Source organism: Lycium barbarum, chromosome 11 (assembly GCF_019175385.1).
Source record: "Lycium barbarum isolate Lr01 chromosome 11, ASM1917538v2, whole genome shotgun sequence".
In the NCBI taxonomy this organism is placed as follows: domain Eukaryota; kingdom Viridiplantae; phylum Streptophyta; class Magnoliopsida; order Solanales; family Solanaceae; genus Lycium; species Lycium barbarum.
Genome location: NC_083347.1, coordinates 122,490,449 through 122,508,928, shown reverse-complemented (window position 1 = coordinate 122,508,928; position 18,480 = coordinate 122,490,449). Strand labels below are relative to the sequence as shown.

Below are 18,480 nucleotides of genomic sequence, written 5' to 3'. Positions count from 1 at the left end.
TCTCGATCATCTTTAGGACCTCTGTCGAGGAGCCGGCTCCGGAGCCGCCGCTCTCGACCATTCGTACTTCGTTTCTTCCGGTTCCGACTGTACCCTTTGCCTTTACCGGCCCTGCTTCACCCTTTCCGCTCTGCAGTTGGGCAATTGCTAACCTTTGCTCGGCGATTGCCGCCCTCTGCTCCTGCAGCATTTCAAAAATTAAACGTAAGTTAATGTCGTCGTTTGGCGCGTCCGGTTCTCTCCGGCCCCTATCCCGGGATATCGTAACGGAATGGTGAGTGTTGAGAGGATCGGTGACCGGTAGGGCGGCGTTCTCTTGATCTACGGTATTTTGCCGGTTTAGTCCTTCCCTCGAATCAACGGGGTTCGGATCAGCGGGGTTCGACAATGCCCGCAGTCCGTTCCCTTCGTTTTTCGCCACGATCTCGGTATTATTGACATGACCGGATTGTTCGACGTCAGCCATTCGGACCGTTTTCACAGAGATGGGTAGGGACGTTTTCGGTTTCGATGAATATGGTAGGAATCAAGGCTGAAGACCACTATTATCCTAGCCCCACGGTGGGCGCCAAACTGTTTACCCCGGATTCGGATAATCAATTGAATTTGTAAATGGGTATAGGATATGTGCTTCGTTCTTGATGTGTGTTGGATAAAGAAAGCAGGTATTTGAGAGCACCTTAATAAAACGGCTAAAGATGATAGTTGGCTAGTAACACAAATGTCCGTGTATAATGTATGATACTTGATGGATTGAATGCAATGACAATAATGACGAGTGGCCTTGGCCGAATCAAATAATGAGAGAGATTGTATATATGAACTCTTCTATTACAAGTGTTCTTTAGAAAGTAAAAGGAGCCAACCCCTCTCAGGGAGGAGAACATGCTCTATTTATAGTGCCATGCTCCTGGATCTCACACAAATGAGGACTAATAAAATAATCATGACAAGGACAGCCCTGCACGGATTTGGTGGGATTGGACTGACGGCGCCGTCTGACACACGCATGGTAGGTAGTTGACTATGGCAGCACGCTACTGGCGCGGGGTCCGTATGCAACGGCCACTCGAGTCGTCGTTCTCGGATGCTCGAGTCCCCGGGCTTGAGCGTTTCGACAATGCCGAAGGCGGATCAGTCGTTGCCCCACTCCGGCCCAAACAATACCCCGGTCAAGGGCTAATAGTACCCGGTGCATTCTTATTCTTGCCTCGGGTTTCGGTCCCACCGGTTTGTCTTACATCCGGTTTTTACCGTATACAGTTATAATTGGGACTCATAGTTTTCTTTAAAAGAAAAATAAAAGATTCATATTTTCGCATATTTAACCGATGTTCGTCCGTCTATTTTCTTTTAAAAAAAAATAAAAACCGATGAATTTCCGTTCTTAAAATAAACTTTTTGATTTTCGATTGGCTCTGTCGGTTATTTTAATGGAATATACAATAGACGGCGTCCATTAATATTTTTTTTAATCATAAAAGCGCATTTTTAAATAACGTCACAAAAGCAAAGAATTGTTTTATTTCCACAAACTTGATATCTTCTATAAATAGGTAGTGTAAGTTCCATTTTTTGAATCTATCATCATTCTTCCTATTCTTCTTTGATCTCTTCATTCAATAACTCAAGAATGTCTTCTAGTGGGAATGTAGTAATATGGTTCATTTTGATGGTATCAATGTTTATTATGATTTCAATGGTAGAAGGGGAACCACAAGTGCCATGTTACTTCATATTTGGAGACTCCGTGGTTGATAATGGGAATAACAATGACCTTATAACAACAGCCAAGGCCAATTATTTTCCTTATGGCATTGATTTTCCCACTGGTCCTGAAAATGGAAGATTCACCAATGGCCGCAATAAAGCTGACTTTCTAGGTTAATTTCCTATCTTAACTCTTCTTTTGTTCGTGGATGATGTTCGAAATTTAGTACATATATAAACTCCTTTTTTTTTTTTTTAAACATATATAAACTCCTTTTTTTTTCTTTTAAAAACAAATTGTTTTCTGTCAGTCACCTTGTAGCTAATCTGGATCTTACCATTAAAGGATGTGGTGCAGCGGATGGGGCTGCTCCTCACCTAACCAGAGGTCTTAGGTTCAAGCTCTGGTTATGAAAAAGTCCTTGGTTGGGAGCGCTTCCTTTTCTTATGAAAATGGAAGATTCACCAATGGCAGCACAAAAATTGTTAGTTTTCCTTTTCTTTTCTTTCACCTCAAGTCAAGATTTCGTTAATGATGTTCAAAATTTAATACATATCTAAACTCTATTTTTCTTTTAAAAATAAAGTTTTTTGTCAATCACGTTGCAGCTAACCATTTTCATCTCATCTTTTCTTTTTCCTGAGTTCTTATTCACGACCAACGCACCAGAATGATCGTTGGTCACGCGGTGGGAAAAACTTTATTATACAGATAAAGTGATACTATTTGACTTATATATAGATTATTCTTACATTCCAATTTATGTGACACACTTTCCTTTTAGTTTATCCTGAAAAGGAATGCTTTTTTAATATTTGGAAACGATTTAGCTTTATAATTCTTATATTACGTTTAATTAGAATTACATTTATCTACATAAATGTCTACAACTTATATTAGAATCATGATTTTTTTTTTCTTTTTCTTTTTCTTTTTTCAACTTTATAGCTAGTCAAATTAGTGCCACATAAAATGGGATGAAAGGCAAGACAGAGCTACATTAGCCGAAGGATGGTCAGTTGACCATCTTTTGTCAAGACACACACACACATACACACACAAATACATGTGCTTGAAAATTTTTAGCAAAATTTCTGACTTCGTCAGTGGACAAAGGAAATATAATTTTCCAAAGAATCTTCGCAGACGGCGGCACCGCCCCCTCGACTAATCACATTTCATTTCTGTGCAGCTGAACTTATAGAATTTGACAATTTCATCCCACCATTTGCAACTGCAAGAGGCCCAGAAATTCTTAAAGGTGTCAATTATGGATCAGGAGTTGCTGGAATTCGTGATGAGACTGGCTATCGATGGGTAAAAACACTTATTAATTGTGATTATTCTGTTATTTATTTTTGACTTATATACACATATATGATTTTCGACGAACGAAATTTAGTTAGACCCCTCCCACCATCACAATTCCGCCCTTTTCGTGTACCTGTAGTTTTGTTTAATTTCATTAAAATTTCATGTACTGATCATACGTGCATGCACGTTATGGGAGAATATTCATGTGAAACTTTCACAAATTTTACACGTGTAAGACATGTTCGTCCTATTTCACCAAGTAAACCTCTTCACATCACAATGCCTATTGCATAAGCTTGGCCTTTCATACATGCAGATAAAATAAATTGCATAATAAAGATGTTTACTATCGGTTCTTGATTTAACACACTTTCACTGTAATGTTCGAGTAGATCCTGCTATTGTCTTGTATAGTAAATTTTTTGAATTCCCTTAACATAAGAGAAATGCTTCAAATTCCAGGCACGGTATCTTTAAATGTTTTTTAATCTCTTTATCGGAATTTTGACTGCGTCACTGCATGATTACTCAACATTATATAGTTTCAAAAAATTAAAATTGTTTCCATTTTCACTTCGTTGCATGTAATTGAGAGATTAATTAATTTCTTGGAAATGACTATGTTATAGGGTGATCGGATCAGCATGAACAGGCAACTATTGAACCATCAAGTCACAATATTAAGAATTAATTCCATACTTAGAAATGTTACTGCAGCTAAAAGTCTCTTAAACAAATGCCTCTACACTGTTGATATGGGCAACAATGATTACCTCAACAATTATTTACAGCCCAAATATTACCCAACTAGTCTTTTGTATACACCAGAAAAGTTTGCAGATGTCCTTGCTCAGCAATTTTCAAGACAACTAAAGGTATGTAATTTGTACTATTTAATTACTATTACTTTGTTTTACTTTCCATGAACGTTATATGGGTGATAAAATTAGGTTATGAGAATTTGATTGGTGCCATTCCTCTAATTGTTTCTTTGGTACTCAAGTTAGAAACCAAGTCTTGTCAATCTAGAAGTTGGGTTGAAATTGAAACATTAGAAAACTTGTCAAAATATTTTCTAATCTTTTTTATTTAATCAGTATCTTTTATTTGTTCTATTAGTTGTGTTTGGTAACTAAATAAAGGCAAAATAAAGAAATTAAAACTTGGTTAGAGTTGGACGAGTTGAACTATGACTCAATATTTAGATAGAAATAGCGCTCACTGACCAATTTTTGCCCTTATTTTTGAAAAGTACCTACTGTCGTGGAGTTTTAAATTCCACATGTGAAACTCCATGACATTGTCTTGGTGTTTGACCTATGAAAATTTGAAATTTCAGGACAATGACTATTTTTTCATTACATGGGCTAAAAAGTGGCTATTTGTGAAAATTTTCCAATATTTTAGATAAAAATAGTGTTTACAAGCCATTTTTCGATACTATCATTAAAAGATTAACCATTGTAACGAAATTTCAAATTTTGTAGGTGAAAATCCAGGATAATGTCATGAAATTTCACATGTGAAAATTTAACTTTATACAATGAATATTTTTCACTTTAATGGGATGAAAAATGACTAATAAATTTGTGAATTTTACGCTATCTTTAGCTTATGGTGATCACTCAGTCCAAGTAACCTTCGAACGAGTCATTATTAATCAAATTAATATGTTCAAAGTTAATTCGACTTGCCCATTTAACACTCCTATATATCTCCAAAACATTTTCTTGGATTAATTTTTTGGGCATGTTTTAGACTTTGTATGGCTATGGAGCAAGGAAGGTGGCTGTATCAAATATTGGTCTATTAGGTTGCTTGCCAGAGGAGACAAGAGTATTTGGAAGAAATGCATCTGGATGTGTTGATTTTATAAATAACTATGTGCAGCTATTTAATGACAAACTCAAGCCTCTCATTGACGATTTGAACACTAATCTTTCTGGTGCAAGGTTCACTTACATAAATATTACTAGCATTTCATCAGGGGGTCCAGCCAATGGTAGGCTTATTTCTTTCACTCCTCATTTATTATGTTTCATATTTTTCTACATTAGAATTGATAAACAATTGTTGTCACCAGAAAAAATGCACACACACACAAAGAAAAAAACAATGTTAGTTACCAAAAAAAAAAAAAAACACAAAAGAAAACAATAAGTTGTTTTCTACACTGTCACAATAACTTACTTCGTCTCAATTTATATGACATTTTTTCAGAACGGTTTAAAATGCACTTCTTTTTTAATCCTAAGTTATATGTTATACTTTTCTTTTTGGTTTTATTTGTTCCAACAATAATTTTACTTGGGATAGAGGGAGTAACGATCTATCCGATTCATGTAAACGATTTTTTTTAGATCTTCCATAAAAAATGATAGATTTCAGAGTTAGAAAAAGAATAACTTAAACTCAATTTTACTTATAATGACAAGTTCCAAAAGTCCAACAGTCACACAAATCTTATGACTAGTTTACGATCATATATTTCAGAATTCTTAATTTTTGTGTGCACTCCTGCTAAATTCAAACTATGTCAAATCAATTCAAATGGAAAGAGTAATACTCCCTCCATTCTAGTTCATATGATACTATATATTTATTTCTTAATTTGTTAAGAATAACATAACTATAATTTGAAAATAATTACTTTTTTTATTTTTCATTTTATAGTAAATGAAAAGCTTTTATAGTGACACAAATGTTATGACTTGTTGAGGCCGCCATAACATGTTCAAGACCTCAAACTTCATTTTTTTTTCTTTAACTTTATACTGTTTCAAACTATATCACATTAAATAAATTACTGAAGGTATATTTAATATGACAAAACTGAAGAAAATCTAACATAATGAGATGGGCTAAATAGCACAAGGTTGAGTCAATTGTAATCGTTGGCAACAATTAATCTTTGTTCATGCTTAGTTACCAACCTAACCAGCCTACCCCTATTGCCCACCCTACCCCAGGCCTCGCCCACTTTAAAAGATTTATATTTTGTTTCGCGTTTGATTAAATTTTTTATTTTGAGATACATGAATTCAAAATTATTTATATTGTAATTGTTATTTTATTTTTATACAACACTCATTGTTGCACTTCTGCATTTTATGTCTAATATTGGAATTAAACAAATTTTCATTTTCTTTGATGTACTTTCAGAGTTTGAGACTTTGAGTTCGTCGTCCTTTGTTTAATTCTCTTCACTCTATTTAGTTCTTCCTTTGCTTAGTTAAATTCTTCCTCCGTTCACTTTTATTTGTCAAATATACTAAAAAAAAAAAAAAACACTTTTACTTGTTAGCTTTAGCATATCAAGAGAGAGACAAACTTTTTTTCTTGTTTTACCCTTACGTTAATTCTTCATTTCTAAATGATTTTTCAAGTCTATTGAGACTATACACCAATTAATATGAGTATCATGTTAAAATACATATTTCATTTATTAATTCTTGGGACGTGTAAAATCAAAAGTGGACAAGTAAAAATGAACGGAGGGAGTATTACTATTGAGAGATGTCACTCTATAACGTCTACTTTTACAATGTATCATAACTTAAAGAGGTATTGGCCTATAGCTACAAAGTTTTTTTTTTTAAATGTTCTAAGAAATAAAAACTCTCACATCTTAATTCCATTATTCTTTCAATGTGTTCCTTCATTGAATTTAACACAAAAGCCGAAGGGGATGTAGTATTTAGCTAGCTAGGGGTTAAACCAGTCCCGGAATTTTCCATACATAGTATATATTTGCATATTAAAAATTATTAATATATCGACAAATATCAAACCCATAATTCTAAAAGTTCAACAGGTTTAATCAAAGGACATTAGTTAAATTTCATCAGTTGTTTTTTTTTTTTTTTGTAATTTATGAACTTTCTATATCACGGTTTAAAGATTTTTTTTTTTGGAGCAAATAAAACATCTTATGAGAAAACTAAGATCACAGTCTAAAATTTTATGAGTTATTACAAATGTTAGACGACTAATATTTTATCTGTAAGATTGAGAAATATATAGGGAAACACTAGACCCCAATCTAACATTATCCGGAAGAATAACTTCCCAAGGATTATATTTGTACAACATTTTAAAATAGCGACAAAATAAAAACGGTGGCCAGAAAAGGAACATTTGCATAATTCATCCAATATTTTAAAGGTCAAACCCATTATATTTAAATCTTGGATGTGCCTCTGAATTAACGAACTTATAAACTACTTACATTAGGTACTAATTGACATTTAAGTTTTTGATTTTCATGTTTTTGTTTCAGATTTTACAGTTTTCGACAAACCATGCTGTATAGTATCAGACACAATAGCTAAAGGACAGTGCCAAGAAGGCGAAATCCCATGCAGCAATAGGAATCAATATATTTTCTATGATAATTTTCATCCAACAGAAGTTGCAAATCTGGCCACTGCTAAAAGATCATACAATGCTTTTCTACCAACTGATGCACATCCAATGGACATCAGCCAGCTGATACAAACCCAATAATAATAATTCATTTACAACAAGACTGTTGGTTACACAAAATACTAATAAATAGTTAACTGGTATTTAATGCAGTTGTTGGGGAAATTTGACACAATAAAATGATATAAATTTATATCTTCTGATCGGCATATTTCAAATTCGTGTCGCCTAGGGCCATGAATCCACTGTCGATTAATTTAAATTTGCATCAAGTGGTGCCAATTAAAGGGGAAGCGATCTCTACCATGAATGTACGAATGCGCAGTATTTACTGCAATTGCCAATTTATGCCTTCAAAGACATCCCATGTTAACATGAGAAGGTTTTTTTTTTCTCTAAACCATTTGGTATTCAAAATTTACTGACATGATTAATCCAGATTAGCGTTATATAGGGCCCAGAACTGACTAATTAATCAAGATTCACATCATGTAAAGCAGATTTAGAGGAAGTAATCCCCACCAAGAATTTACCACTTGCCAATTCTCTTCAGTGCCCGGCAAAGACATCCCATGTAACATAAGAAGCTCTTTTTTTTTTTTCCCCAACCATATGGTATTCGGAGCACATTAATCCGATTAATCTAGATTGTGTTGGGCAATAGATCCACTGATCAGATTAATTCAAATCCGCCTTGTGTAGAAGCGATTGAGGGAGTAGCAATTTCTACCAATAATTTACTAATGAGATTCTTTTCGATGCCCCAAAGACATCCCATGTAATAGAAGAAACTTCATTTTTCTAATCATCTAGTATTTTGAAAGGGCAACTTACATAAATAATTATCTTTTAATTCTTGCTTTCAATCAATAACTACCTTTTTGTTATTTACAATTCGTAGCTACATTAGGCATTTTCAATATATATGATGTATTTCAATGTATTACACTGTTTAATTATATCCAACCTTATCTGTTGCTACATGTATTTGAATGTATTCGAGCTGCCATCCGTGAATCTTCCATTTTTAGGACCAGTGGGAAAATCAATGCCATAAGGAAAATAATTGGCCTTGGCTGTTGTTATAAGATCATTGTTATTCCCATTATCAACTACTGAGTCTCCAAATATGAAGTAGCATGGCACTTGTGCTTCCCCTTCTACAATTGAAATCATAATAAACATTGATATCATCAAATCTCTCAACTCTTTTTTTTTTCTTTCTTTCTTTTACCTCAAGTCGGGATTTCGTCAATGGTGTTCAAAATTTAGTACATACATAACCTCTATTCTTCTTTTCATTTGTTTTCTATCTGTCACCTTGCATCTAATCCTCTTCGTATTATCTTTTTTTTTTCTTTCTTTCTTTTGAATGTTGATTTTATTATTGTTTAATCATCTGGGAGTATAGATTATCACTTTTTAGATAGAAATTCACGATCAACGCACGGAGATGATTGTTGGTTGGTTGGGAAAACTTTATTAAGTATACGGATAAAGTAACATTTGACCTATGTATATAGAGTATTCTCCCGTACATCTAAATTTATGTTGCGCGCTTTTCTTTTTAATCTGTCCCAAATTAAAATAATGACACTCTTTTATATTTAGAAATGAGTTAGCTTTATATTACACTTAAGTAGATGAACTATACCTACATAAATATCTACGGCTTATGTTAGATCATGATTTTCAAAAAATCTTTTATTTTTATTTTTTAACTTTATGTCTAATCAAATTAATGCCCCAGAAATGGGACGAAAGGCGGGGCAGAGCTACATTAGCCAAAGGATGGTTAGTTGAACATCCTTCGTCGATACACACATATGCTTGAACAACTTTAGCTAAATTCTTGGCTTAGTCACCGGACGAATAAAATATAATTTCCGACGAATCTTCGCTGATGGCAGCACCCGCCCCTCGACTAACGGCATTTTACTTCCATGCAGCTGAAGTCGTAGGATTTGATAATTTCATCCCACCATTTCAATTGCAAAAGGCCCAGAAATTCTTAAAGGCGTCAATTATGGATTAGGAGTTGCTGGAATTCGTGATGATACCGGCTATCGATGGGTAAGAAAACTCATTAATTGTGATCATTCTATTATTTTTTTTTGACATATATACACAATATATAATTTTTCGCCGAACGGAACTTAGTTAAACCCCTTCTTCCAAAGAAACTCCCACCCTTAGCTTTTTGTGTACCTGTAGTTTTATATATATTACTTCTCAATATACTTTTCTTTAATTTCATTAAAGTTTCATGTGCTGATTCTTGCATGCCCGTTTTAATAGAATATTCATGTAGAACTTCCTCAAATTTTACCCTTATAATACATGTTTGGCTTATTTCAACATGTAAAGCTCATCGCATCAGCTTGACTTTCATAAGTAGAGGCAGAATAAAGCGTCTATAATAAAACATTTATATATTGTTTATCCTCAAGTCAATGCACTTTCACTATAGTGTCCGTGTAGGTATTCCTACTTTTTCAAATAATTGTTTTATTCCATTAACATACGAGAAATGCAAATTCAAATCCGGGTACGGATTTTTTGATTTTTTGTAATTTTCTTATCAGAATCCTAACTCTGCCACTGCCAGAGTGTATGCTGTTAATATTCTATTAATTCAATTTTGGAATACCATACTATTACCATTTTCACTTCATTTGCATGTAATTGTGACATTAATTTCTTGAAAATGACTGTTATAGGGTGATCGGATCAGCATGAACAGGCAACTATTGAACCATCAAGTCACAATTTTAAGAATTACTTCCTCACTTGAAAATAATGTTACTGCAGCTAAAAGTCTCTTAAACAAATGCCTCTACACTGTTGATATGGGCAACAATGATTACCTCAACAATTATCTACAGCCCAAAGTTTACCCAAGTAGTCTTTTGTACGCACCAGAAAAGTTTGCAGATGTCCTTGCTCAACAATTTTCAAGGCAACTAAAGGTAATTTGTACTATTTAATTACTAGTATTACTTTGTTTTACTTTCCATGAATGTTATCATTTTTTTTTTTTTAACCCATAACTAAGGATTTTATAGAAGTTGAATAGATGAACTTCAGTCACTGCTACATCAACTCTATTGCACATGAAGCCGGAACTCTCTATTACATTGTTACAAAGAAGACAAGAGGGAATGGAATAAGAAACATCACATAGTAATACTGAAAGAATCAGCAATAAAGAGATCTGACTATGATCACTGCACCAACTTTCTCTTCATTCTGCTGAAAGGTCCAACAGTTGGATCCATTATGTACATGTAGATGACTTGGCTCCACGACTTGTATGAGTCCAAGTTTTCATAATATTCCGGTGCAGTCTCCTTCACCTTGTAAAGCTTGCTTCCAGGAATTCTAGGAAAATCATGGTGCTCGTTGTGGTATCCTACACTCCAAGTGATAAGGTTAAGTGGCCCGTAGTAGGAGTATGTCTCTTGCTCGGGTTTGAAGACATAATGCTCGGAGATGAAGTGAGCAGCCATTGGATGCATCCCACCCCCAACAAAGGTGGATAGGATCAGATAAGCGAGCGATTTCCAGCCCCAGAAGTAAACCATAGCTCCATCTAGGGATAGCTGGACAGTGAAATTAATGAACTCCCACAAGCTAGGTGGTTTAGGTTTGAGAAAAAGAGGCCTGAAAGCATAAAAGAAAAGTTGGGCAATGACCCATATAGATTTTGCAACAACATTTTTCACAAAATGGGCTTCAGTAATGCTGGGGATATCCATATCAATTCCATCAACTCCCTGGAACCGATGGTGCTCGAGGTGATATTTTTGGAAGGTAACAGACATGGGCACACCAATGGGAAGGTTGGCAAATATTCCAAGCCAACGGTTGTAGACTGGAGTAGAGAAAGCGAGGTTGTGACTTAGTTCATGAATGGCCAGAAGGAGATTGTGGTTTAGGAAAGAGCCAAAAAATTAGGCAACTATTAATATTTTCAGCCAAGTTGCATCATGAAGGAAGGTAGCAGTCCAAAGCTGAAGCAAAACAACTCCTGATATCTTGAGAAAGGCAGTAGGGTCAGGGCCAAAAAGGTGTTTGATCTGAGAGTACTGAGAGAGGATCTGTCTTCTACGTGAAGCATGTGGTTCATCTGTATATGACCAAAAGAAATCATTTGCCATTTTTACTCCTTCTAATTCTTCTTCTCTCTTTTCCCCTTCAAATCCCATTTCACCCTTTTTCATTGTTTCTTTCTGTGTGTCTGGCGTTTTGTTGTTTGTGTGTGTCGAATGCCATCTTAAATATGGGTGATAAAATTGGGTCATGAGAATTTGATAGGTGCAATTCCTCTAATAGGTTGTTTGGTCAAGTTAGAAACCAAGTCTGTCAATCTAGAAGTTGGGTTGAAATTGAAACATTAGAGAACTTTTCAAAATATTTTCTAATTTTTTTATCAGTATCTTTTATTTGTTCTATTAGAGGGTGTTTAGATTGACTTTTAAAAAGTAGCTTATAAGCTAAAAGCTAAAAGTCATCTGTTGACTTATTTTTGTACTTTTCATGCCTAAAAGTAAGTGCTTTTAAATATTTTTTATCTTTATCAAACATCATAGAACTAGAAAAGTACTTAAAAGTCAATAAACACTTACAATAAGCCAATCCAAACACCCTCTTAGTTGTGTTTGGTAACTATTTACAAAAACAAAATAAATAAATTAAAAATTAATTAGAGTTGGACGGTTGTGCTATGACTTTATATTTACGTAGGAATAGCGATCACTGGCTATTTTATGACCCTCTCTTTAAAAATTAGCAATTATCATAGAGTTTCACACTCCACGTGTGAAACTACTTGATAATGTCCTGGAATTTCACATGTGGAATTTGAAACTCTGTGATAGTTCTATTTGTGAATTTTACCTGATATTATTAGGTTGAAGTGGCGTTACTAGCCACTTTTCGGCCCAGTCTTGAAAAATTAGTCTTTGTTATGAAGTTCCAAATCTCACTGGTAAAATTCCATGACAAATATATATCTTGGAGGTCCATTTGTGAATTTAAAACTCCATGGAAAATATATATCCTAGAGTTCCACTTCTGAATTTTAAAACTCCATGACAATAGTTTTTTTTACTAGTTAATATGACAATAGTTATTTTTCAATTATAGATGCTAAAAAAGTGGTTATTTGTGAATTTTATCCAATATATTTAGCTCATCTTGACTCAGTCCAAGTAACTTTTTGTCAGATCATTATTAATTCAGCTCATTTTAACCCGTTCAAATATAGTTTAAACTTGTCCATTTAACACTCCTATATATCTGCAAAACATTTTATTGAATTAATTTTTTTGGTATGTTTTTAGACTTTGTATGGCTATGGAGCAAGGAAGGTGGCTGTATCAGATATTGGTCTATTAGGTTGCTTGCCAGAGGAGACAAGAGTATATGGAAGAAATGCATCTGGATGTGTTGATTTCATAAATAACTATGTGCAACTATTTAATGACAAACTCAAGCCTCTAATTGATGATTTGAACACTAATGTTTCATTTTTTCTAAATTAAAATTGATAAACCAGTACACACAAAAGAAATGTTTGTTTCTTACACTACCCACACAGACACACATAATGATCTCAATTTATGTAACATTTTTCTCAAAACGGTTCAAAATGCAATGTTTTTTTAATTCTAAATTATATGTCATACTTTTCTTTTTAGCTTGTTCCAACAATAAAGTTACTTTTCTATATAGTTAGAAATAATTAACTTTAATTTTTTTAATTGTATTCTTAATAAGATGATTTATAATCACACAAATGTCTTAAATTCTTTACGCAGTCAAACAATGCAACATAAATTGGGATGAAGGGAGTAATTATCTATTCACTTCAATTTATGTGACGACATATTTTTAATTTGTTCCATAAAGAATGGTAGATTTCAGACACAAAAATTAACTTAAACTCAATTTTACTTGTACTGAGAAGAAAGTTTAAAAAATCTAATAGTCACACAAATGTTATGACATATGTTTAACCGCATATTTCAAAAGTCTTCGTTTCCGTATCACACTCGGTGCTAAATTCAAACTATGTCAAAGCAATTTAAATGAAAAGAGTAATATTCCCTCCATTCTAGTTCATGTGATACTCCTTCTTTCTTAATTTGTTAAGAATGACACAACTATATATTTAAAAATAATTAACTTATTATTTTTCATTTCATTCTTAATGTGAAGTTTTTATAGCGACACAAAAATGTTACGACTTTTTTAGGGCTGTCATGACATGTTCAATACCTCATGTTTAACTCTCTTTTTTTTTTTTAACTCTACACCGATTTAAATTATGTCACGTAAATTACAACCGATGGAGTAATTAGCATGACACAAGTGAAGAAAATCTAACATGACGATACGGGCTAAATAGCACAAGGGTTGGCAAAAATTAATGTATTTGTTTTGCATAGAAGGAAGTGCTTAGTTCCCAGCCTAACCAGCCTACCCCTATTGTCAACCCTACCCTAGGCCTCCCCCACTCTCAATTTTTTTTAATTTAATTTCGCGTTTGATTAAATTTTTATTTTGATATACATGATTTCAAAATTAATTATATTATAATTGTAATGCTATTTTCATACAACACTCATTGTTGCACTTCTTCATTTTATGCCTAATATTGGAATTAAACAAATTTGCATTTTCTTTGATGTACTTTGAGTTCGTCCATTGTTTAATTCTCTTCTTCCTTTGCTTTGCTAAAGATTATTGAGAAATATCATTCTATATCATTTTTGTTTAAAATGTATCAAAACTTAAGACGTAAAGCTAATAAAGTTTGTTAAATAAATGATTAGAGAAATAAAAACTCTCACATCGCAATTCCATTATTCTCTTAAACAATTCATATTTAATGATAAGATTTTAGTTAAATTTCATCGGTTGTTTATTTATCTTGCAATTTATGGACTTTTTAGACCACGGTTTAAAAATTCCTTTTAAGCTAACTGAAACTCTTATGAGAAAACATTAGATCACGCTCTAAAATTATGAGTTATTGCAGATGTTGGATGACAATTTATCTGTAAGATTGAGAAATATATTAGCAAACATTAAACCCGAGTCTAACGTTGTCCAGAAGAATAATTTCTAAGGGCTGTATTTGCACAACTCTTAAATATAAGGACAATCTAAATGATGGTCGGAAAAGGGACATTTGCGTGAATCAGCCAAGATTTTAAAGGTGAAACTCATTACATTTAAACCCTGGATCGATCCGTCTCCGAATTACCAAACTTATAAACTACTTGCATTAGGTACTAATTGACATTTAATTTCTTATAACTTCATTTTCATGCTTTTTCAGATTTTACAGTTTTCGACAAATCATGCTGTATAGTGTCAGACACAATAGCTAAAGGACGGTGCAAAGATGGTGAAAGAAATTCCATGCAGCAATAGGAATAAATATATTTTCTATGATAATTTTCATCCAACAGAAGTTGCAAATATGGCCACTGCTAAAAGATCATACAATGCTTTTCTACCAACTGATGCATATCCAATGGACATCAGCCAGCTGATACAGACCCAATAATAATAATTCATTTACAACCAGACCTGTTGGTTACACAAAATACTAATAAATAGCCAACTGGTATTAATGCAGTTGTTGGGGAAAATTGACACAATAAAATCATATAAATTTATATCTTCTGATCGGCATATATCTGATTCGTGTCGCCTAGGGCCCTGAACCCGCTGACTCGATTTCTTTTAAATTTGCATCATGTGATGCCTATTAAAGAAGAAGCGATCTCTACCATGAATGTACTAATGCGCAGTATTTACTATAATTGCCAATTTATGCCTTCAAATACATCCCATGTTAACACGAGAAGCTTTTTTTCTTCTTTTCAACCATTTGATATTCAAAATTTACTGACATGATTAATTCAAATTCGCGTTATATAAGGCCCAGAACTTACAAATTAATCAAGATTCACATCGTGTAAAGTAGATTTGGAGGAAGTAATCCCCCCAAGAATTTACTACTTGCCAATTCTTTTCAATGCCCGTCAAAGACATCCCACGTAACATAAGAAGCATTTTTTTTTCTCAACCATATGGTATTCGGAGCACATCAATCCGATTAATCTAGATTGTGTTGGGCAATAAATTCACTGATCAAATTAATTCAAATTGGCATTGTGTAGAAGCGATTGAGGGAGAAGCTATTTCTACCAATAATTTACTAATGAAATTCTTTTTTATGCCCCAAAGACATCCCATGTAATAGAAGAAACTTTCATTTTTCTAATCATCTAGTATTTTGAAAGGACAACTTACATAAATAACTAGTACCTGTTAATGCTTGCTTTCAATCTGTAGCTACCTTTTTGCTATTTACAATTCGTAGCTACATTAGGCATTTTCGTTGTATTTGATGTATTTCAATGTATTACATTGTTCAGTTGTATCCAACCTTATCTGATGTCACATGTATTTGAATGTATTCAAGCTGCTACGTAATTGAATGTATTCACTATATTTGAATGTATTTCAACAAAATTTCAAATACATTGTGTACATTCAAAATACATATAAAGCCCAATACATTCAGATACAAGACAAAGTCAAAATACCTTCAGATACAAGACAAGAAGCTAAATACATATGAGATACAAGACATATAAGCCAAATATATACGAGATACATATGATGAAATGTACTCAGATATGAGATACAAAGGAGAAGAAGCCATGGATTCCAGCTAGATGAAATACAATCAGCCAAATACATTAAACTTATATTTACAGTAAAAAAATGATGAAAATACACTCAAATTCTGAAATACAAGAAGGAGAAGAAGCAATGAATTCCGATCAAATCTTTGGTCAATCTTTTTTTAAAAAAGTTACACTAAAAAATTGACTAATGTATTTAAAAAGGAAGAATACAGTGAAAACCGGTCGGATCTCCGGTGAAACACAAAGTACCACTATAAAAGTTCCCAACTTCTTGTTGTTTGTTTATTTTAAACACTTCTCTATTTTGCCAAACACCCAAAAAAGTTTTATAAAAAATGGCTTATAAGCGACCAATCCACCCCGCTCTAACTCATGCCCTATAACTTTGATTTTGTGCAACATGTGATTTGTAGATTAAGCTCACCGCACAATCATGAGTCAAATAAAGATCAAGTTGACATAGCCAAAAAAAAAAAAAAAAAGAGAGAATATTCATGAATTTATTACTATTAAAATTTTACAAAAATAAATTAAAAAGAGAACTAACAAAACTAACAAAAACATTCTTATATGATTGAAATTTTAACGTAAACACTAGCTTAGTGTATGATAAAAACAACTATCTTTAAGAATTAAATACGAATTACACAGAAAATATAACAGAAGCCTTACAAACTTCAACCTTGTTTGATTTCTTAAAAAATGAAGGAAAATAATGTCGCATCGACCCATTCAGATCAAAAAAATCGAATTAAAAAAAAAAAAAAAAAACTTAGGGAAAGTATTATCCCAATGACAAGAATAGAAGATTTTGAAACTAGAAAATAATCCAACAGCCTAATACTAAAAGCAACTGAAAAAATCTGCAGACGTGTGGAGTGTTATAAAATGAAAACTATAAAGTAAATGCACAGAAGAAATATGTAGAGAGAATATGCAGTGAGATCTCAGATTATTTTTTTGAATTTTTCTTTTGCACAGCTTCATGCTTTTCATCCTTCCTTTTACACTGCTGGTGGTGAAGGGTATTATTTGTTGCAAGACGAGAATCATGATTAAAGTTCCTTCCTCGACCACGATCATGACCACGACTGGGGCCATGACCTCTTCCACGCCTAGAATGGCGAAAATTTGCCTCATTCACTTCAGGAAATGGGACAGTACCAGTGGGTCGGCTTTCATGATTTTTCATTAATAATTCATTATGTTGTTCAGCCACTAGAAGATGTGAGATTAGATCAGCATATTTCTTGAACTTCATCTCTCGGTATTGCTGCTGCAAGAGCATACTCGAGGCAGGAAAAGTGGAGAATGTTTTCTCCAGCATATCATTATCAGTAATATTTTCACCACATAATTTCAATTGAGAAATAATTTTAAACATTGCAGAATTATATGCCTTAACAGATTTAAAATCTTGAAACCTTAAATAGAGCCAATCAAAACGTGCTTGTGGAAGTATTGGAGCTCTTGAAGAGTTGCATCATCGCCGAATAACTGGTTGATGATCTGCATCTTCCTTTCTCAGATAGAGTTGCATCATCGCCGAATAATATTGTTGCAATCAGGACAAGTACATCATGACTTGCTTCATAATCTTTTGTTGTCTTTCTATCATCAACAATATTATTCGGCGATGATGCAACTCTTCAAGAGCTCCAATAATATTCAAGTCATCAACTTGCATAATAATATGAAAGGTTCTGATTATCATATAGAGACAAGGGTAAACATGATCTTATTTGTACCCTTCGTCAATAAATATTCATTAAGACGATTTCAGTACATCAGCCTTGATTCATTTAATCCATTTAAGGATTATAAACAAGTTTCCCAAGAATTTGTATATGCTTCAGGCATTTTGAATCCTTCAGAAATTTTCATATAAATTTTGTCAAGTAAGCCATATAGGCTGTGACAACTTCCATCAATATAAATAATGTGACATCTTTTGTTGTTTGGGTTGCTGGCCCAATAAACATTACGTTTACCAAGATGCATCATTTTACTTGGTAATTATTCTACGTCAACATGTTTTAAGAGACGTAGAAATCAAATCCTCACAACCTTATACAATATTGCGCGCTATATTGTATCACAGATATCATCGATGAGATATCATCTCGTATCGGTTCGCAATTCGACATAACTTACTGAGATCTCATCACTTCATCATTTTCAGGTACCTGAACCTCTCATAAGGCTTATGAAGTGTTATGTCGTAGCTCTTCAAGAGCACATTGCCTCTTTATTATGATCATTTGCTCCTCTCTTTTTCAAATATTATTATATTTGGAA

The 18,480-nt window shown here is 33.3% G+C and overlaps 1 protein-coding gene and 2 pseudogenes across 1 annotated transcript; 2 read left to right on the top strand and 1 right to left on the bottom strand.

Moving 5' to 3' along the window:
* The first annotated feature begins 1,575 nt into the window (after positions 1-1,575).
* Positions 1,576-7,659, top strand: LOC132618514 (GDSL esterase/lipase At1g29670-like). The gene is made up of 5 exons (XM_060333549.1): positions 1,576-1,883; positions 2,904-3,028; positions 3,655-3,900; positions 4,784-5,027; positions 7,305-7,659. The coding sequence occupies exons 1-5, from the start codon at positions 1,634-1,636 to the stop codon at positions 7,529-7,531; spliced, it is 1,092 nt and encodes a 363-aa protein (XP_060189532.1). The 5' UTR covers positions 1,576-1,633; the 3' UTR covers positions 7,532-7,659.
* An 827-nt stretch (positions 7,660-8,486) lies between these two features.
* Positions 8,487-12,996, top strand: LOC132620263 (GDSL esterase/lipase At1g29670-like; annotated as a pseudogene).
* LOC132618516 (sphingolipid delta(4)-desaturase DES1-like) lies at positions 10,524-11,683 on the bottom strand (annotated as a pseudogene).
* Positions 12,997-18,480: the final 5,484 nt, after the last annotated feature.

What these genes read in the sequence shown, in the direction of transcription:
- LOC132618514 (XM_060333549.1), top strand. Translation starts at nt 1,634, where the DNA reads ATGTCTTCTAGTGGGAATGTAGTAATATGGTTCATTTTGATGGTATCA. An exon ending in ATGAGACTGGCTATCGATGG is followed by an intron (nt 3,029 to 3,654) that starts GTAAAAACACTT and finishes ACTATGTTATAG; the next exon opens with GGTGATCGGATCAGCATGAA. An exon ending in AATTTTCAAGACAACTAAAG is followed by an intron (nt 3,901 to 4,783) that starts GTATGTAATTTG and finishes GGCATGTTTTAG; the next exon opens with ACTTTGTATGGCTATGGAGC.